Source organism: Lepisosteus platostomus, chromosome 14 (genome assembly GCF_059453375.1).
Source record: "Lepisosteus platostomus isolate fLepPlt1 chromosome 14, fLepPlt1.hap1, whole genome shotgun sequence".
Lineage (NCBI taxonomy): Eukaryota > Metazoa > Chordata > Actinopteri > Semionotiformes > Lepisosteidae > Lepisosteus > Lepisosteus platostomus.
The window spans coordinates 19547356-19570811 of record NC_142624.1 but is presented as its reverse complement, the minus strand read 5'-3'; the positions used below and the strand labels follow the sequence as shown (position 1 = coordinate 19570811).

The 23456-nt window shown below is 34.6% G+C and overlaps 1 protein-coding gene across 4 annotated transcripts in view; it reads left to right on the top strand.

The window, feature by feature from the left end:
- spega (striated muscle enriched protein kinase a) overlaps positions 1-23456 on the top strand; it is a 142113-nt gene that overhangs the window by 27593 nt on the left and 91064 nt on the right. For 2 of the 4 annotated variants that reach the window (XM_088607387.1, XM_088607390.1), the window contains exon 2: positions 17193-17297. In XM_088607387.1, the coding sequence (XP_088463513.1) occupies positions 17193-17297 (105 nt within the window). Of the gene's footprint in view, positions 1-721; positions 1663-13700; positions 13750-16617; positions 16653-17192; positions 17298-23456 lie in introns of those variants that run through there. The other 2 variants (XM_088607388.1, XM_088607389.1) reach the window with 2 other exon arrangements.

Here is a 23456-nt window from a genome sequence, read left to right as displayed (position 1 = left end):
AAAGATGCTGAAATACTGCAACCGCTGCTGACAACAAAGAGATTCTGTGTTGTATTTGAGATTCAGAAGATGCAAGGGAACATGTTTATCTAAATAGATTGTGGTGGACCTAATATTAAAGCTTAGTTTTTTAAACTAGCCTCTGCTCACAGTCTCTCCCAAATGTCTTTTTTGTGAAAGGTAAAAAAAAAGATGTGAGAGAGTTCATTGTTTTAAAAATATGTTGTATTTATACATGTTTTGTCCTTTAAAAATATGTGTGTTTAAATTTTTATGTCCAGTTGAATACTGCACTCTGTAGATTCTGTGGATTGTGGCTGAAATGTCTTCAGACACCATCATGATTTTGCTGTTGGTCTGATTTGTGCTGGGATGTGATAAGACAGATGTTCACATGTTCCTTCATCTGCTGTGTAACCATTTTGTGTTTGCATTTGTTTTTTTTTTAATTAGCAACCTTTTTTCCAACAAAATAGGTCAAAGATAATGTAAATTACAGAATAAAGTGTGTTTGAAACCTTAAACTAAATGAAATCTAGTAGAATCATGGATGAAGATGTAAATAAAGTGCAGAAACAGAGTGAGATAGATGGAGAAAAAGACAATAAAAGACAGCAGGGAGACAGAGGGAGAGGGGGTGGGAGAGAAAGGGAAGAGGAGGATAAAGGCAGGGCAGAGGAAAGAGAAGAAAATAAAGCAGTGTTTATCTGTGTAATGGCTAGTCACTACTTATCACAACAGCAGCATCGATCCAAGGCAAGCTTGACGTCACAGCAATTGATCTAGAATTCATAATTGATGGCTTGAGGGTGAAGAGGCTTCTTTGCTGAAACTGCATTCATACTCTGGTCGCTGTGAGGAAAACACAGACTCTCGATGAAGAGAATAAAAAACGGGAAAGCCAGCCTGCTTCTTCCACCACAGATCACAGGGGGGCTGACTCATTCCTTCTCTCTAGAGAAAAAGGCTGTTAAAATGCTCTGTCTTACACCAGCTGGCATTGTGTGACAATTTTAGGTTATCTTCTCTCATTTATGAAGCATAGTTATTTTTTTTATTTTTTTGTTGTTTTTCCTTGCCTTAACTGATATTGGGCTTTTTTGTTGTTGAGTACCTAATGGTACCGTTCTCTGGAATCTGTTTAGGCTAGTAATGTGTATGCTTGGAGATTCAGTCACCTGCTGAAGCTTGTTTTTCTCTGCCAGCACAGGCACGGAAAGGATGCACTTTGTATTGTAGCAGACTAATATATACATAAACAGAGATAGATCAATTCTATTCATTTTTGTTTCATTTTGAACACCAGGACTGGATTTCTACAATTGGTATTTACATTGCATTGAACTGGAGGATTTATTGGATAAGAGAGACATTTAAAAACCTGGATTCACTTTGTTCTATAGCGTCCGCAAAGTGCAAATTAAAATAAAATTGATTTGTTAATTACTAGGAATTTGTCTTTGAGCTTCAGCTTTCCAAAGTTGAGGGTCAGATTTTAAACATGATTTTGTGAGGAAAGAAATAAAGAAAGCTACCAGGTGTGACAGAGATCCTCCCACTCTGTAAAAGTGTGCCAGTGTGATCGTGTCTGTTGCATCCAGTAAAGAGGAATCTGGACGAGTCTCCAGTATGAAGAAAATCTGGGCAAAGAAGAGATTTCAGGTAAGGCCAAATGTCTTTTTATTTCTTCTATTTTTAAAATGTGATTTTCACAATCTTTGTATACTTATGCAGCACGCTTCTCTTACAATCACAAAATTGTTCCTGTTTTCTATTTGTTATTTTCTATCTGTGGAAAAAGCTTTTTCATACTACAACTGAGATATTACATTTGCCAAAAATGTGCTCTAAATTTCCAGTGGTTAGGATGCACAGACGTGCCCCACCCTTGCCAGTAAAATTATACTGCTTTTGTTCTCTACGTAGGCTTTGTCAGGAATGAGGTTCTGTGTTTGTTGTGCAGTATAGAGCTATCAATTAAATAAATATCAGAGTCTCCCCACTCATATGTATTTCAAAGTATCCCTTGAATACCTCAGCGCAATAGGAAATAGGGATAATTCCCTTCTGAATGCCACAGTGACAAAGAAAAAGCATACTAGTGAATAGTCTGGACAGGTGTCTGAAGGGTAAGTACAGCAAATCCACTGTGTTTGGAAGACTGTTTATGAAGTGTTCCCCACTGTGCATTCCAGTTTCATCTGTGCCATCATTTTTACAAATATATTAATACCTGTTTTTTGTCTTCCTTATGAAACAAATCCCTTATTTCTCAATTACATTATTCCAAATATTAAGCAGAAATCTTACATTTGCTGAGCTCATTCTATTTTAGAATTTTTTAGAGAGAATGCTAATGGGCATTAAAAATGTGTTCCTTTATAGGAAACTGATGTTGTAGTGGCATGAATTTGTAGCTACAGATGTAAACAAACACAAGATCGCACTGTGGTTCAAGACATAGTCAAAGTATGCATAAAATTATTTAGAGAAAGTTTTATATGTATATTTAATTTGTGATTTTTATTAAGCAACCCAAATCTCATAAAAGGTTCTTACTGCTTGTGACGACGTTTTAATGGACAGCTTGTTTACCACTTTTAATTGGTACTTCATGTTTCACTCTCAGCAAAATAAAAAAAGGCTTCTATTTGAGCAAGTGCATACACAGTAAATATGTATGTATTTATTTTGTACAACCTTACCACCACATAACTGAGCTTTCATTGTCCACGCCATCCAATTTACAATAACTGCTAATCCGTCCTTCAAAGTTATACAGTAACCCAATAGAGAATTTTAAACAATGGTTATCCTTAAATGCTGCATATTCGAGAGCTTCTTTTCCTCTGTCCAAGTGCTTTTAACACTTCTTGACTACAACTGTTTGCAATCGGAATTCCTGCCCAAAGAGGCTATGCAAAAAGCTGGGGAAAAAAAAATTAAAAAGTTTTTTCTTTGGATGAATTTAGAACGACAACAACTGTGCCAATCTGTGTCGATTTAAAGACACATTCAATACTGACATTTCAATATTTGGTTTCTGTCTGAATGAGTGGTGAAGTCAGCAAACAATGAAGTCAGTATACTGTATGAACAGACACGGCTTCTGTTTGTTCCAATTATTTAGAAAACGCTCTTGAAACTTCTTTATTCTGTGAAGAAAAGACACATTTGTAAATGTGATGCCCCTCAGGCAATAGTGTGTGACAGAAAGGTAATGGTCACAGAACTTTAAATGATTGAAGCCAGTCTAAAGATACAAGACACAAAATGAGTGCATGTGTGTGAGAGAGTAATGTGAAAGAAAAAGAGATAATTGGATTTCAATAGCCGGAAAGAGATCGACACATGGAAAGGGCAGACAACCAGACAGATGTATGGATTAGAGGATAGCCAGCTAATTAGGTTTATGGAAGGATGGGACTAAGAAGGCTAGCCAGGTTAAATCATTTGTAAGACAAATTACAAATAAAGGATTCAAAAACCACCACAAAGAAAAGGGAGATATAAAGTATTTCTTTTTTGGATAAAGTCAATTTCTTCTTGATGTGCTTTAACAGTCAGTTAGGATTACTTTTGTTGTTATTATTATTATTATATTTGTATTGCCATACTACATGTACAGTAAATCCCTAGATTAATGAAAATCCAGACAGTTTGTAAAGGATTGTTAAAATGTTAGTATTAAGTAAAGTAAGTGAATCGATGTAATTAGTCAGTACAGCAAACTCTAGCTTCATATATATTCCAGTTTGTAAAAATTACAGCAACCCATATTGATAATGGAATGTTGGTTTATATTAGTCAAAATACTTATATTAGTATATGATAAATGAACATTTTCATGCAAATGTCTTTGAAATAGAACACAGGTATACATTTTTTACTCAATGTGTTTTCTTCTTTATACAGAACACAATGTATTTTACATAAATCCTCTACTGAAGTTGTGTGCATTTTGTTTTCAGTTAATCTTGGTTGATTTGTATATTATAATACAAAACTAATATTTTATCTTTATGGGTGTGTGGAGAAGAACAGAAACTGAGAAACTCCTGTAAAGAGTGAATTATATTTGATTGGTAAATGGATAAGCAGCTGATCAATATGAATTAAATTATCTATAAATGACAAACTTGTATTATTCTCACTCAAATTAAAGTGTATTAATAACAGTCTAAGTTGTAATAATAGAAAACAGTAGAGGTGATATTGCGTTAATTATTGATGATAAAATACATATAATGTAGCTCTTGATTGTATCTAAATTGTTAGGTTTTTGCATAGCACTGTATTTTCATAATGTTAAGAATGTGTTTTTAGCTTTACAAGACTGACACATTAACTGACACATGAATCGGTTGTATAATAATAATAATAATAATAATAATAATAATAATAATAATAATAATAATAATAATTGCTTATACTTATATAGCGCTTTTCTGGACACTCCACTCAAAACGCTTTCATGTAATGGGGTCTCCCCTCCACCACCACCAACGTGCAGCATCCACCTGGATGATGCGACGGCAGCCATAGTGCGCCAGAATGCTCACCACACATCAGCTATTAGTGGGGAGGAGAGCAGAGAGTAATGAACCTAATTCATAGATGGGGATTATTTGGAGGCCATGACTGGTAAGGGCCAATGGGAAATTTGGCCAGGACACCGGGGTTACACCTCTACTTATATTTAATCCAATTCATTGTATTGCAATGGCTGGCTTAAATCAATCTATTTTTTGTTTCAGAATTTGCATTGCATTTGTGGAGAATGATTCCATAGAACTTTTTAATGTGTCATGATACAATAATACCTTAAACAACCAATTTATATCAAGAAACCTTGATAAGTGGGGCAGCATTTGGAACATAAGTTAGCACTGCTGCCTTGCCCTGGATTCAATACTGGACCTGGGTTGCTATCCGCGTATAGTATAAAGACATACTGATAGGTTAATTGGCTTCTGGAAAAAACAGGCCCTGGTATTAGTGTGTGCATGTCTCTGTTTGTGTCTGTGTGTGCCCTGAGATGGTCTGGTGTCTCGTCCAGGGTGTATCCTTTTGTTTTCCAGGATAGGCTCCTGCTCTCCTGCAACTCTGAATTGGATTAAATGGTTAGAAAAGATTTAAACTTGATAACTAAATAAGTTTTCATGAAACTAATTACCCTTATATAACTCAATACAAAGTATTTTTATCAGCCAAATACAGGAAATTTTATAATGTTACAAGAAGTTAAACATCTAGTATTTCATTATATAAAAACAGAAGGTAGCTTACAATGTACAGAGATTGATAATAATCAGAAATAACAGTCACTGTACATAAAAATATTAAATAGTAAAAGGAATGACATCCACATAGTAAACACTGAGAGATTTATTTAAAAAAATGACATAGTAAGGAGTCTTCCAGTAGAATATTACAATAATACTAAGATACAGTTAAAGGAGTGTCCTCAAGCCATAATGCGCTTAGACATCTTCTGTCACCGTTGAACAGAAGGACACTATTTTGTTGTAAGGTTATTGTGATTTTTCAATGCTGTGGTGCTCATGAAAATGACAATGAGGAGATTATATTTCACAGCATGCTGTATAAAGTAGCTGGTAATTCTTTTTTTAAAGAATCTTAGAAAGATTAAAATTACAAATGCTTCAAAAAGTGTCAGTGTCAAATGCAGACCTTTCCAGGGTTGTAGCTACAGCAGCTCATTTGAGGATAAGGGAAACTGAGTCTGAATGAGAAAGAATACTTTTAAGAGGTAATGGAACAATTTAATCTCCACTTTGACAAGCTACACTGGTGGGTCAAAGTTTAAGAGGATTTTAAAGTCTTGATTTTTCTTAAATTCAAGGACAGCATCGGATGTTACAGTTGGAAAGGCTGATAAGCTGAAGAATTGTTCTGCAATAACAAAAAAGTAATACTTCCCATTTGTACTAAAGGAAAAGAGGTTATTTTTTTACAAACCATCAACAAAACTATTTTAATAGTCATTCCAGATAGAGGTTATATCCATTGACTGGAAATTTACAGTATGCAAAATTGAACAAAGTAAATGTAGATTAAAACATTTTACTTCTTCTGCATGTATAATATGGGAGACAGTATTAGATAATTAAACTAGAAGATTGTTTGTATGATAATAGGACTGTAAAGCCAACATGGATTTAGGAAATATATAAATATATATAGCTTAACAAACGTTTTAGAGTTCTTTGAATATGTGACAGGACTAATGGATAGAAACAACATATAATTTTGTAACGCATATAGCCGACATTACTGGTTGATCGAGCTGGCTTACGCCCTTCCCTGTGAATAGCAGAGACCTCAGCCGACAGGCTAATGGGAGATCGCCCTTTAGCTCAGTTGGCTGGGTCCCTATTGAGTTGACCCCCCAGTGGTTGGTGGCTGACCTGAGGTGGCAACGGTGAGGGCACATACCCACGTAAACATTAGAGCACTACAATATGCTATATTTAGATTTTCAGCAGATTTTTAATAATGTTCCCCATAAAAGCTAAGTTCTTAAATTCTCCAATTGAATGTTTCAGAATGGATTGATGAACAGAAAACAAAGATTTAGATAAGCAGTGAAATTGAAGGATTGGCAAACACCATATAAAGAAAAAATTATGTTGACAAAATGAAAAACTAGGCAAACAGCTTCATGTAGACAAGTGCAGGGTTTTGCATTCAGGGAGTTTTTAAACTATAAGTACAACATGTGAAGTGCTGAGCTATAAGAGGCTGCTTACAAAGAGGACTTTGGTGTTTCTGTTAAGACTCCAAATGATATAATCTAGACAATGTGGAGATACAATAATAAAGGTTAATCTAATCTAAAACTAATATATTAGTAAGGCCTCATTAAGAATATTGTGTACAATTTTGTCGCCACTTTGATTCCAGTGAAGATATAGCTGTCTTCCCTACACTAGCAGGCTGAGTGAACTGAACCTTTTCGGTTTAAACAGGAATGCTGAAGGGGGCATGATCCAAATATTCAAATTCAGAAAAGGCAGACAAAGGCAACCCAACAGACTTCATCAGAAGGAACTAATCATGAACAAGTGGGAACTATATAAAAGTACATTTAAAAGGCATTCTTTACTTAAAGGCTTAAGGGAGTATGGAACAAGTCAACCAGCCAAGTTGTTGAAACATATACCCTCGTTTCTTTCAGGAAAGATCGGGAAATCCTTGGATGAGTTAGCTACTATCTAACTGCCAACTGGGCAAGATGGGCTGAATGACACCCTATCATTTGGAACTGTTTTAGTGTTCTTATCAAAGCTCAGCTGGGGTGATGTAATTGATGGGGTACCACAAGTACAGTATCTGTATGAGAACCGGTGCCCTTCCTAATTTATTTTGGTTATATGGTTCTATGGATGATAAGAACATAAGAAAAGTTGCTAATCAGATGGGCCATTCAGCACATCTACAGTTGCTCATTTAGTTGCTAGAAGCTAACTGATATGAGGATTTCAGCCAACAATTTCTAGAAAGAGGTGAAGGTATCAGTTTTGACAACATACTGTAGCTGATAATGTCTTCTATATTCCCATAAGCCTTTGTGTAGAAACCTAGTATATCTTATATTATTGATCTGGGTTAACTTGTCTGTGTCTTTGAGTATTTTGTATGCTGGAATGAAATACACTCATACCTCTTTTTACGAATGTAATCCATTCTCAGAAACATGTGTAAAATGAAAAACGTATTTTCATTATTTCTTATGGGGAAAAATATGATCTATTACTTTTAAATGACAAAAATGACAAATGAAACAACAGTCATACATAACTGAAACAAGAGTAATACATAACTCAAATAGGTAGCTGCGTCAGCATGCCTAGGCTGCAAAGGAACAAGTAAAAAGAGAAGAAAAGAGAAAGAAAAAAAACACAAGTGTTTCAGCTGTGGAGCCTTCTTCGGGTGTGATAATAATAAATAACATTCATACTGTGGTTTGTGTTTTTAGTGATAAAAACACTGCTTACCTACTGTAGTTAGAACCATACCTAAATAACAGTGACCACTTAATTAGTTTTATTTGTGTAATTACACGCATTTTCACAATTTTCATTTTCTTAACACCTTTAGGATCCATGATAATGTCTAAGCCATGCATGAAGCATGACACCGTAAACTATCACGCATACCTCATATGCATACGCATAGGTAGGCTCTGTGCTACTGTAGCTTTAACCCGTACTAGTTAGTGCTATGCGATGTGTACACTCCATATGAAATGAGCTGTATGACGCCTTCCTCTTCACTCTCTACATTTGGAGAAGATTTCAAAATTTGTCTTTGTATCAGTTTCGCAGTTTCGCAGTTTCGAAATTGTCTTTCATTATTCGAAATGTGGATAACAATTCACATGCTTCATGGTATTGGATTTTCATTAAAAAGTAATAAAAAGAGGTACTGGTGTATATACTTTTTTGTAGTTTTCTCTGCTAAAATGATTGACTTCTTCTAAGTTGTCATAGAAGGAAATTCCTTTAAACCTGGCAATATATCTTTTCACTCTTCTTTATACTGATTCCAGGGCAATGATATATTTTTTGTAACATGATGAAGTGAGTTATACTACTACATTGTATCATTTGTGCCTTCTTTATGTACCTTAGGATGTATATTGAACTATACTGTACAGCCCAACGTTTGGGTTAGCATTACTGTATATTGCTTCTCTACATTGTCTAGAAGATGAAAATAATGTGTTAACATAAACACCCAAGTTGTCATTACAGGTAGCTTCTTCAGGTTTATTTTTTCCCACAGACTATGTACTGTATAGTTTTTTGTATAGTTTATATTTCTTTTTTCCCTTTTCTGCAGGTAACACTTTGCATTTGTCTAAATTAAATGTAATCAGACAAGACTTTATGTCTGCTCTTAAATTTAAGTCTTTCTTAAATTCTTCCACTGCCTTTACAATAATGGCTAATTATCATATTTTGGCTATTACTATCAGGGAGATGATACAGGGCAGCTGAGAGTTAACTTTGTGTTAAATAGTTACTTGGCATACAGCAAATCTATTGTAGTCATTGACTTACCAAACTTTCAAAGAGTTTAAGACTGAAGATGCACTGTTTGGAGACACAAAACATAAAACATATTTTTTTCTTCATAAAAATGGGGTATTGACTTCTAAGGATCTATACATTTCTATACATAAACAAATTTCTATAAAACATCCAACCAAATGGAGAACATTCACAATAAATAAGCAGCAGAAATTAAGGTCTGTTGTCCATTTGTTTGATTTTATTAATACCTTTTAGGAGTGCATTTTACAGATTCCAACCTACCTAGTCTTTCTAAATGAAAATCACACTGCTTTATTTAGTAAATATATTTGGTCCTTTCTAAAGTAATTAATGATTCCATGAAGGGTCAGAATTAGCAATACTAAAACGCTCATATTACTTCATTGTCAAAAGCCCAAACCAACTGGCAAAGCCTTTAATACAATATGATACTGATCTTTGCATGCTAATTTATATCTAATCCGGTTATGAATTCTGAGCTTTTGTCTTTAGATTTCCTAAATTATGTTTATTTTTAACAGTTTATTTTTAAAAAGTATTGAATTTGGGAGATATACTGTAACTTATTTTGGCAATCTTAAATCTTCAATAAAGATTAATTAATTAATAGATTTTCAATTATTTTTTTCTTTGTAATTTAAGCTAAACATTTTGTCCTTGGCATATATATTTTAGACAGGCTTGTTTTGGTCTATGTGAAATTAATTCAGTTGAAAGTTACATGATAAAAGACATGATTTTCCTAAATTGAAATACCTGGAGGCTTGCACTGTCAAGTACTGTAAACAGAATTAGCTGAGTGTGGCATAGTCAGCAGACTTCTGTGTGATTAGCTTATTGAAGACAGTGCCCATGAGACCCGTTTCATCTTCTGTCTGAACTCAGATAAAAAATAAATGTAAACCTAAAGGTGGACAAAAGTAATAAACATTTTCTCATGGCAGAGTAGTTCTTGAGAGGCATCATTATCTTGTCCTCCAAAGCTTATGTGCCTGTTACTTTAAAATGCTGACGGTTAACATTGCTTTCGGAAATTAAGCCCATTATTTCATCTTTTTGTTGGAAAACAATTAAAGAAAACTAAAAAAAATCTTATGAAGGAAATCAGATTTATTGGTGAGGAGCATGTACTATACTGTATATCCTTGGTTAATAATAGAGTTGAAAAATAGTGTTTTGTTTAAAAGGACAATTTTATGTATACTTCACAAATACAATTGTTTATGAACTATTATCATTACTGGAACTTGTCAATAATAACATTATTAATAATTCTTTAACTGTATTTAGATTATGAAATAAGAGCTCTGACCTTTTGAGTTATGTTTTTGAGTTATATAACTTCATAGCCATGAAATAGTTCAACAAATACGGCCAATAACATTTGTTAACAAAAAAATAGAACATAGAGAGATACAGTATATGTGTTGCATGGAATAACTTCAATGGGTAATGTATGTTTTAAAAGCAAGCAGTCACCATGAATTATGGGTTTGGTATTTACTTAACTCTCACAAATTCACAATCCTGAAAACAAGAAGTTTCTAAATAGACGTATAATTCCACTTTGCATACAGTATATAAAATCAAATGTTAGCAGTAATAGTGATCTAGCTTACTAGATATTTTTTTAATTCAATTTAGAGTCCATTCATGCCATTCAATTTTTCTGAGAAAGACAATTCGCATGAATAAAATGTTTGATTTCGTATCTTTTTTCTGATTTCATACAATTTACAGCACATTCTAGTGATCTTCTGTGGTACAGAACTGACCTGTGCCATACTGTAGCTGTAAAAAATCTGCAATGTCCATCACTAAGGGAATATAATTGAATTAATTTGTTGTCTCATACTATTTGAGCAAAAAGAAAGACCTACAATTTTACTGCAAGCTAAGTACTGATTGATCTTGCAACATGTTGCAACAGGTTTGTCAGTCAACACAGGGCTTTACAATCCTGGTGCTGGAGAATCACACACCTGCAGGTGTTTGTTCCAGCAAAGATCTGCTGTAAGTTACACAATTGAACCTTTAACTGACTAAAAATATTGGATTTTTTGTGTTAGGAATCAATTACTTGAAATAAATCTAATTATTTGATTAGGAAGTGGTATTGTCCGCTATGAAGGTGAATATTTTGTGTTTTTTTTTTGTCACACTGTGTGTGTATGTCAATGAAGAATGTATCACAACAGAGTATGTCAACATAATGTATATTCATATATGGAAGACAAAATTTGTCCACCCTTTTTTAAATGCAATGAGAATCAATTCTTCACATATCTTTATTGAGCCGGTGCTTTCTCAAAACTCCAAACTTGGCAAATGTAGAAATTTAATTTTTGAACAGATGGTTTACTTTGATTGCCTAGATACTGTAAGTGACAAAGTGAAGTCACTATAGCTACTAGTATGATTTCTTTAGTATGACATTTTCATTTGAAGTGATATGGGTTTTTATAAACTGTTTCTTTTTGAAGCCAAATTAATGTAAATTGCTTATACTAACAATTCATTTTTAATGGTAATTCCTTATACTGTATTATGATCATAAGAAAGGGCTTGTACAGCCTGCATACAGTATATTGGGAAGAATAGTGTGTGTGTGTGTCTACTTGTAGCTTTTTTTCTGGTTTATGTTTTAAAACTTCTTTGAGGTGTTTTGGATTGGAGAAATTGTAGCAATTGTTTTCTTAGAAATGTTGCCAATGCTATAGAACTAGTCGGAATGGTTTTAAAATGTAATGTGACACTGTAGACAGACAAATACTGTAATCTACAGGGTGATTTATTAGTCATTGTGTGATATGTAAGGAGAAGCCCTATGCAAACTGCCTTGGAGTTATTTCCATGTAAAGTTCTATTTAACTAAAGTTCAGTCCGCTAATGATTATAATGAAACAGTAATTGGGATGCCTTAGGATTTTTGGCAATATGGAAATTAAGTTCAGTTTTACTATATTAATTTAACTATCTCATACAAGGTGTTTGCTTTTCAGAGATTATAAATAGAATACATACTATTTCTTAACATTTATAAATGTAAGTGTTATGAATGTGGTCATACATTTACATTGTTTATTTGATGTTAAAAGTTTATTTAGTGACAATTACAAAATTATCTACTTAAAAAGCATCTAGAGTTGTAAATTGACTAGATAGAAGTAAATCTGTTGAATCTGTTGAATCAGCAATAGAATAACTGACCTAATAAATGGCATTTTAGAAGAATCTACTGTACCATCTCTTGGCCTTATTTTCTGAAAGCTAAATTCTTGGAGGCATTGCTAGCCTCTGAAATTTGATAGACGTTAGTCATTGATAATTGCATTAGGGAACATTTTCATGGAGTAATGTGAAATCACTCAACAGTGCTGCAACCATTAGGATTGCATTTCGCTGTGTAACAAATGGATTAGAATGCTGCCTGGCAGCTTCAGCTTCTCTCCTGCATCAGCTTCAAATTTGCTTCCCTGATTATATGAGTTGGAGATGCACAGAGCCACACAGACAGACTCAGTACCTCCCACGCACCCTCTTGCCATAGCACTCTGGCAGATGCCAAAAAAAAAGAAACAAAATGAAAGAACTGAGATTCAATTTGTAATTAATGAGTATATGAGCAAAGATAGGTTATTGACAAGATGTTGTTTGTCTGAAACATGTCTGGTACTTTGAATAAATCTCGATCTCCTTATCTCTAGTCTTTGTGCAGACCTTAACATTTCTAAAAGCTTGGAGTGACAGGGGACATATCCCAGGAATGATCTGAACTGTGACATCTGAGATCTTGAATGGTGTTCCAAGATTTTATCGTATGATATCATTTAAAACATTTTCCTTCTTGAATTCAGTGCACAGACCAAAAAACATATTTTACTTTGGTCGATCTCTGTTCTGACATATGAAACCATCTGCTATTTCTTGATTAAGTTGAATTTGTATTTACTTAAATCATTAAATCATTAAGTGTTTGTCTTCATATGACTGGCTGTAGTAATAATAGAGATATATCAGTCCGCAGAAATGGTGCCAAATTGTTTTCGCTTCATTCAGATTTGTTTTGAAATTCCAGATTTGAGATTATGTATTGATACATTTGCATCATTAAATTATAAAGGACAGAATCCTACTTGGTAAATTAACTTCCACTATAGCTTCATACCAATTTTAAAAACTACAGTCTCGCTAACAGGTCACAAAAGGTCTACAAATTGATGTTGTCATAATTTCAAGGCAAATGTAAATCAAACACTTTACTTTAATAAAACTCAAAAGGTGTATAAAAGTAAATATTACGCCAGAAAACTAAATATAATCTTATTTTTCTTTGATTTGGGTGTAGAATTGTTTAATTGGTAAGAAAAGGAAAATGTAAAGATTGTAAAATAATTCATTATTTGTTACATTAAAGATTTTGTTGTTCTCACACAAACATGTTAGGTTAAAAAATACTGTATGTTCTCTTTTCAGCAAATCTCTTTTAAATTCCTGTTGAGATGGTTGAGAAGAGGTTTTCTTGTTTGATACTCATGGGTTCATGAAGAGCACAATAAGCATTCGTGGAAACATTTTCTTTGAGTGTATATTACTAACCTTTACTTTTTGTCTTTCTTTCAGAAAACGGGACATTCTAGTCGAACATTTGGCCGGTTTACCCATGGTGTGTTTGGGTTTATAGATAACAGGTTATTAGAACAGAGCTTTTATGAAATCAGACTTTATTTCAGCTAAAGACGTGCTTGGCAACTATTACGTTTAAGGACATATTTGAAATAATGAAATATTTATTTTTCCACGTAGGGTAAAATATTATAAGAATTACAACTGGAGAGCATAAAAACTAGTACAGTAAACATTTACAACAGCTTTTGGTGAATAAAGTGGCTTATAAATGGGATTCTATAGCTTTAACTGAAAAATTCAATACATTTAAGAGAGCTCAGTCAAGATAAAACTACATTCCTCTTTAAAATTAAATTATTACATACATTCCACTAATGTACTAGGTCTGAGTCACAGACATATCATTTGTAATGTCTATAGTATAGCATCACATAGGCTATAAAAAATGGATGCTGGTCTCTTGAGGACATTTTGTTCATGAATGAATGCGTGAGAAACCACCTTACAGATGCTATGCAAGCATAATAACCAACCATTATTATACCAACCCTGCACTAACAGTCCTGTGCTGGAATGGTATCACAGATTCCCTTTGCATAGAATGCTCTGTGCTTGATATATGCCTTGACAGAATTTTGCAAGTTTCAGTGTATCATTTTTGATCAAGACATCCTATAATTCACTTGTTTACACTTATATTTACAAAATCCTAGTTAACAAACTAAGATTGTGTTGCTCTATGGTTGATAACAGCTACATAATGAAAAGAAAGCATTGACCAGTTATTATTACAACATAAATTTATATATTTTTAATGCAATGTCCTTAAATTTAGTTGTGGTCAAACACTTATTTTCGTTTGCTGTATTGTTTCATATTCTATGTTTCATTTCATTTTAAGTTGCAATAAAACATGACATTTCTTTGAAACATGCTGAGTGTTTTTGTTCTTTTTTAATACAGTTTATTATTCCAGCATCCATGAATTTGGTAATTGCCATTATATTTAATGTATTTCGGGTTAAGGGAGACCTTTCCTGTATCATGTGTTTTTTGTAATTAAAATGTATTTGGTAGTATATCATTATTGCTTGCAAATTTTGTAGGTGATTGCTCTTCAATGTGTTTAGAAAGTGGACATGATGATTGCTGATCTTAATGCACTGAATAATTCATTGATTTTGTGTTGTGTTCCAGACATCATCTTTTCATAAAATTGATTTAGAAACCTTAAAGTATTTTACTGAAGACTACATTGTGAAAAACACATAATGACATGAAATGATCACTGTAGGTGCTGTCCAATACAGAGTTTAAGATAATATATCTGATAGGTTATATCTAAGATAATATATCTGATAGAGCACATCGCAACAAAAATAGGTCTTGAACAACTGTGTTTCAAATACAGCAATATCTAGAAAATAGCAATATCTTTTTGCATTTAATAGAGCAAGGGTACAGCTTTTATGAGAAACAGTTTTGGAGCTTTATCATCTGGTAACTTTAAAGAAGGGAAAGCTAATTCTTTAGACAAATGGATTACATATATACAGTACATGATGCTAAAAGCATAATAAATTGTAATTCTGTCTTTGTTTCATGCATGTATTGTTATAGGTCAGTAACAATTGGTTACATACTGGCTTAGCCTAGTTCTATAGAACTACTAGTCTTCTGTTAGGCATTTTCGAGTTAACACTATACTGCTGTGTTGTTTAACTCTTAGTATAACTGTGGACCAGAATTCCTTCCAGAATCTACTGAATGAAACTCGACATGCAGACCTAGTTCAAATATTGTTATATAAAATGTTTCATTTCTTAATTTGAATACATTTGTGTTTTTATTTCTACTCAGTCAAAAATGTGCTTTTTGATACAGGCTTGAGAACTTATAACATTTCCTATATTTAACACATATTTTGAACCCATTGTGTATGACAAGAAATAATTTATGTGGTGCTCCATTGTTAATAAATGTGTCCACAGTGGAATGCAAAAAAACACCCTTAACAGGCTTGAACTATTCAAGTGGATCTTTTGAAATACAACACATGCAAAGATGCTTGTAAATTTTGAAAACATTTGATGCAGTTAAAAAATCAGTTACATTCTAATATGGTTTGAAAAAATAATGTAGTTCTGTAATAGTACCTTTAATGAGTTAGTAGTGATTTTGCTCCAAAATATTAGTGTGTGCTTCTCAGATGTAGCATATACCATATATCACATATGTGTGATTTAATGAAAGGAGTAAGCAAAACATTTTTGATATACTAAGACATGTTTTTATAGAAGACTCAAAATGGATGCAAGAATTTCCATATTATGGAAGTCCCTGTTAATAAAATAAAATCTGTCTTGAGATATGTTATTTCTGTGTCCTACAGATGAAACTAATAACTCACCCACATCAATGTAAAATACCAATAAGCCTTGAAATCACAATAACAGATGAAATTATCCTAAAGTTAGTTACCTTTTTTATCTTGTATTATGTAGCAGTAACTAAAAAGATGGATGGTGAACATACAGTACACAGCCCTACTGTAAATTGTCCTATCAAGAAAATAAGTTAAATGTATTTCAGACATCTATTCTAGATACAGTTATGTCTAGAGCCACATGTATTTTGAAGACAGAGTGTGCAATAAATACATAAAGGCAGCAGTGTTAGCACACAGTACAGCACAGAGCATGCACCCATTAAATCAGTGTTAAAGCAGAAATACCTTAGCATAAGGGCTGGCTGTAAAGAACAGTCATCCCTTATCAAAGATGCCGGGCCAGCAGTTTTCTAATGAGGGTCGGGTGTGCAACTGATTTACCATGTGTGTCAGGAACATTGGTTACTATAGTAACAGTGCTCTTCTGTCTGCTTTTTCTTGCTGCCACTATGGAAGCGAAGTTTTCCGCTCCTGCAGGAAGCAAAGTTATGGTAATGGATCTCTTTGCTATCTGTAATAACGGACCATGCATTCTCATCTTCATTCCTCCTTATTTTTCCCTGATCCCCAAATCAGTCAGCTTGTTCTGCTGTGGTATAGAATATTATGTATCCAGTAAGATATGGGATTTGTAACCTTTCATATACCATTCTTCTTGTTTTTCTTTCGTTTTCTTTCTACTCTGGAAAATTAATTTGAGGTTGATTTCTCGGTTTGGAAGGACGGGACGTTGTCTCTGTCATTTTTGCAGAAAATGTCAACATGAACACTTGCTTACTTTGGAACAGTCACTGCTGACTGCATTTAAGATGAGCTATAACACAGATCACTAAATGTAAAATGTTATCACAGTGCTTTACATACCTGGAAGCTCCTACAATTGAATTTGATGTAATTATGACTGTTTTTTGGTCACTGCACAATATGTTTATGGTATTGTTTTGGTCTTGTGTATTCTGAAATGTTTCTCACATGTCACTCTAGTTTTATGAACATTTAATTTTAATATGACTGCCAATTCCATTCTGTAGACTCAGAGACCACAGAAGATGAGGCAGCAGAGCCTCAGATACCTATGGAAACAAAAGAAGGACCCAGAAGTCTTCAGGACCAGGCTCTTCACAGAATGCCTGCAGGTAATGATACTTTCCCTTAATTATACTTCAGTAAACATTTAATGTAATTTGGCTCTTATTAGATAGTATGTACTATGACTATATAATAACACAATTAAATAACATACAGTACATAGAGTATAAAGCATTCGTTTATTTAAACATATCATTAGTAATATCTTGTCTCATGTCAAAGTCTACAGATTAGTAGGTATGAGGTGATATAGTCACCTGATGACACAGTTAATTGACTATTATGTTCATGTATTGTTTTTTGTGAAGTTGTACAGATACAGAACAATAAGAAGTTTTTATTTTTACTATAAAGTTAGTAAAAGTACTCTAAAAGTCCAGTTAATAGCAATTGAAACTAACACAATAAAGAATACACAAATGATAAAAATCAATCATTCAGTCTAAAGGAACTCTAAAAAGCTTGATCTTGAGTGTAGTGTGCTCTCACGAGGCACCAGTTCTGTAGGGTTTGGGCATTTACTGGGACAATTATTAATTGTAGCAGTAAATCACAAAATGATTCTTTTAATGGCTTTAGAATCCAACCATGCAATATAACTCAAACAATGCACACACACAGGTACTAATACACGAGGATACATTTATTAATACATAGAATATGCATGTAAACCTAACAGATCTTATCGAGAGGGTTATCAGAATACAAAAGGTATATATTCATTCAGTCACGAAGAGTTACATATATCAAGAGGACATACGTTCAGTATATCATTCATTTAGACCGTTTCATAATTGAACTTGGTTACAACTTCTACATTAGATACTTAAAACAAGTACATAACTCTTAGGAATTAAATTGATATCAACTGGTCGGGATAACAATTGAATTCTCGAGCAGTAATGCAGTGAAGTTGAATACTCATCCAATCTCTGGGGATTCAGATCTCCTGCAGGCACAAAGAAGCAGTTGCAGGCTTGTTGCTGTCCAATCCGTGCTGTCTGGCTAGGTGCCAGGCTGTGCTGTGTGGCTTGCGACGGTGCGCTGCTGATGCTCACTGACCGGCTAGTTAGTGTTGGCTTTAACTAGCAAAGTTTGTGCACAGGAGAAAAGATGACTGTGGGTCCCAGCAGGTCAGGAAGGGGACCGGTTCGTTCCTGATGAAGCACTAGTTCTGAATAGTGATTCAGCTGTCCACAGTTCCGACTTGTTCACGAGGCTTGCTGCTGATGCTAACCTCGGGTGGATCCTCTGGTTACTCTCTGGCAACCTCCTTCTAGACTCTTAGAACAGAGGAAAGTTCTGGCACTCGGACACACTGGCCGTTCCGTTGTTGTCCGGGCTGAGTCTTAGGATTGTCAGGAGGTGCGCTGCGAGAATGTCCTGCCCTTGGGAGCCTTTCTGCTCCTGGGCCATCCTGCCCTGGAATTGTCTCGCACCCCTGGAATTCTCCTTTGAATTCTCCTACTGGAATAGTCTGAATAGTTCTCCTTCTCCAGTCTCTCTGTTGCCTGTTTTTACCTGGAGGAACTTCAGCTCGTTCATTGGCTGAAAGTTTAATGGGCATCAGAGACCCAAGTGGGTTACTCGGCCCTACCAGTCCCTGATTGGTTGATCAAGGTGAGATATGAGTCACTTACTCCTGACACTTAGGAATGCAGTCCAGATGTCCATCTGGCACTCCCTAGACAGATAGGCGCCAATGGATGACCATTGATCATGATAGCCAGGCTTAGCTAAGTGCATCCCCATTTGGGAGCTGTCCCTTATCAAAAGAAAACATCTTTAAATCAGCCTGCATGAATAGCTTCTCTGTGGCTGCACCACAGAGATGAAGAGAGAGATGGGGCCTCATTTGGAAAAGCACAGTTACACTTAATTCTGTCTTATTAACAAGCATTGCCGCTACATGAGGAAGGGTCAGAAATAGTTAAACTTATTACATTTTGCATTAGGGCTAAGGTTTTTGAACTCCTACAAACAGGTGATTCATTTCAGAGTGAAAAAATATTATTCATACACATTTTGTCATATTTGAGACTTGTTTCTATGACAAGGTTAATAATTTTGTTATCAAATTTAAATTGAATTGTTTTTGGATTTTCACTTACTGTAGGGTTAGGATACAATCCTGTTATCTCCAGGACAGCCATGAAGCTGGCTTTTAAACCTAACATTAAACAGCAACAAATCCAAATTTGTGGAACTTTTAAATCTGTTTATCTTCAGTTAATGAACAATAAATTGTTGTAATTGTCAGTGACTCTCCTTCCTGATCAAAACAATAATGCTAATCTGGTGTTCACCCAGTATCATCAATGTGAGCCTTAGTGAACTGCTGATCGGTGTTACTTGTTTTAAGTGTACAGTAATTAAGCAAGACATTTGTTTTTGCACAATGTAAACACCTTTTGGCTAGATGAACTGAATGGTCTCCTCTCATTTGTAACCTTTCATATGTTCATATATTTGATTTGTGTGATAATCTACTTTAAGATAATTTTTAATATCTTGTCTCATGTCAAAGTCTACAGATTAGTAGGTATGAGGTGATATAGTCACCTGATGACACAGTTAATTGACTATTATGTTCATGTATTGTTTTTTGTGAAGTTGTACAGATTTAAACTCCAACATAATCAGAACAAATGATGATTATTTAAACACGTTTGGGACTCGGAAGGAAGTGAAATTCGTTCATCCACTTATTTACACAAAAAAGCTCAATTACAACTTTTCACACTTAGGATCCCTGAAACATACCTTTATTGTGTTTATCTGCTATAAGCCAAAACTAAAGTTGCTCTCTCACCTATTAACCTCAAATTCTCCACTGAAAAATAAGTGGCTATGCTGCTGCCACACTATCACTGCCATATTTTTCTTTCAGTTCTTCTAATATCACTTGTGTACTAATATTTTATCTCCACCTACCTTTTCCATCTCTCTTTTCTAATCTCGCTTTCTCCACTCTCCTTCCTTCCATCTTTCTTCCCTTTTCTGGTCAAGTGTCTAACCTACCTTGCCTGTTGCCCCTATCCGTATTTGTTCTTTTATAATTAATAATAAGAATAACTCCTTACACTTATATTGCGCTTTTCTGGATACTCCACTCAAAGTGCTTTACAGGTAATGGGGATTCCCCTCCACCACCACCAATGTGCACCATCCACCTGGATGATGCGATGGCAGCCATAGTGCGCCACAACGCTCACCACACATCAGCTGTTAGTGGGGAGGACAACAGAGTAATGAAGTCAGTTCAGAGATGGGGATTATTAGGAGGCCATGATTGGTAAGGTCCCATTGGAAATTTGGCCAGGACGCCGGGGTTACACCCCTACTCTTTTTGAGAAATGCCCTGGGAGTTTTAGTTACCACAGAGAGTCAGAACCTCGGTTTTACGTCTCATCCGAAGGACAGCGCCTTTTTACAATATAGTGTCCCTGTCACTATACTGGGGCATTAGGACCCACATAGACAGCAGGGTGAGCGCCCCTGAGTTTCGCTTTTATCTTTTCCCTTTCCCCAATCCTTCATTTTGCTGTCCATAATGGAGCTCACCAGTAGCTAAGCACCCACTCTTTCCTAAGGGTGAAGCACATGGTGTGAGTCGGTACCGGATCTGGTTCTCCTCATTCGCAAGCCCCTCCTGTTCCTGGAACCCACAGCCCAGGCAGCTACAGGGGGTCCTCCCTCCCTCTTGTTGTGGCCAACTGGAGAAGTGTTGGCCCTTGACTCCTCCCCCTCTCAAAGTTTCCAGAGCGAACATATAGTATATGCTCCTCGTTTACTTCATTCAACTTGTTCAAATAAGCTGATACGTTCTCATTGACTGCATTTCCGAATCATATCTGCACCATACATGCTTATCATTCATTACATGCAACATACACATTATGCTCAGTTCCTGCAAAACTGCATTAATCTGAGTTGCTCTTAGGTCTGTTGTGCTTGAAATCTGTATTGAGGTTTAGGGGAATCTTTTAGTAGGAGAAGACAGTGCTGTTCTCCGACCAGTACTATCAGTTCCTTATCCATGCAAGCCAATGCCAGAGTATTATATATACAACCCCTTTATATTTGCTGGCTTGTTTTGCCATTATTCGAGTTTGACCAAACAGCTAAAATGCTGTTTTTATTGTCTGTTTGCATGAAGCAAACTTTGCCATCAGAACGGGAGCTGACAAGTTATAAAAAAACAGTAATATTGTTAGTATAGTCTTGTAAGTGAAACTTTACTGAGCCTCGTTTACCAAAAAATAAAATTGCTAAGAAAAAGATAATAGTTTATTTAAATAAATATTTTTTATACAGTATAAATACAAAATGGGAAATGTTGAACTAATGAAGCTGCTTATGAAAAAGACTTACTGTAGGTGCTTATGTTCACATAATAATTTGCTTCTTCTAGACAATGTGGAGAAACAAAAAAAATCAATCAAAATGTATATATACATATATAAGTTTTAGTTGAGAAAGAAAAAAAATAAAAATCTGATCGATTAGAGGATGCAAAGGGTCAAGGTCCAGGTATCAATATTATGATACAAATGAAAGTCACAAAAAGTGCAAACTAATGTGAATTTTTCTGTCTTTTAGAAGTGCTGAACACTGGTAGATTGTGCTATTTTCTGTCCTGTGTATGCCTCTGGAGTCCATCCAAATACAGGCTGTTCAAATTAGCTGTTACTCCAAGCAATCAAAATGTCCTGAAAGCAATTCCATAAAATGAACAGTGGTTAATTTAGTAGAGGACACCCATTAACAAGAATGCTGTAGGGATTGCCTTATTCATGCATATTTATACCTACACTGAAAGACTCTAGTTCTCAAATAAAGTTAAACATAGTGCTTTTTACTGCTGTGTGTTGCAATCCTACAATTTTAAGCATGTCTTATACCAAAGGGGAGTGCAAAAATTGCAGTTGACTACAAATTATAATGTGTGTAGCTTGGGATATTTAACAATATTTTAACTTAGACTTCTCTTATTGTGTTAATTGCTATTTGAATTTCTTATAAAATCCAGAGAAAAAACAGCAAAAAAGTTATTCATACTGGCTCAGGAATTAGTGTGCTTGAATGATGTTGGGTTTAAAAAGGAGAAGACTTCAAACAAATCAAAATCTACTGCAAACCTACAGTAGAATGAATAAGCAGTAGGGATTATGCAGGCTATTATAGAGTTTAGCAAGTATCTTTGCCATTTTAAAATGGATCACAATTTTGTTTTACACATTCTTGTGACTTGGCATCATCTATATTTATGTACAGTATGTTATAAAAAGAAGAATTCTGCCCAATATGGAAAACTTAAAAAATAAATGGAGTCATATATGTGTTTTAATTATAGATAGACATAACTGGATGTAAAATTATTTTCCTCTCATGAACTCATTATTGAGTCATAAAAATACAATTTCTGTGTTGTATTCGATATTCATATAAATTTGTTGAATCCTCGACAGTGAGCACCTAATAGTAATCTACAGCTAATCAGCTGTAACTGATCCATAAATATTTTTAAAGCTATGTGAAATCAATGGAAAAGAGAATTGATGCTTCATGTTTTTATGAGGCCTTTTCTCTCAATTATGTATTTCATATTCAGTCAACTTAATATCATTCCAATAGAATATGCGAAAGGCCCATATCAGAGCTCTTTTGATGGAGGTTCCTGTGTGTTTTTTTTTAAATTGTATTTGGACTCTTTTTCCCTAGAACATTGAACAGCTTGTGAATTGCCCATCCCCTACAGAGAGGAGTTAGGCACAAAACATGATGCACTGTTTTTCCTCTTTATGGTACCTTTAAATATATTTTTAGTTAATCATTTGATTCCAGCTCAGTGGAGTTTCATACGAGATGTGCTTCTGGCTTGCTAAATTGATGGTTTATCACTCAACAATTAGTTTCATTGTTGCATACTGTAGAATTGAGCATGTGTAACAGAGAAGAAGCAAGGAAGCAAATACTCAAACTTACTAGTTCTATATATATTCTACACTCATATGATACTAAACCAGTCCAGTGGAGCACAGCATAATACTGCTTATACCAGTTGGTCTTTAGATGTAAGTTAAATGCCTTATAGCAGCCTGCCGTACAGTACCAGATGGTCTGCAACAGTTTTGAAAACAAAACTAATTATCATTTATACAACTTCTTGTGTGTGACATTCTAAATCTGCTATAATACTCTTA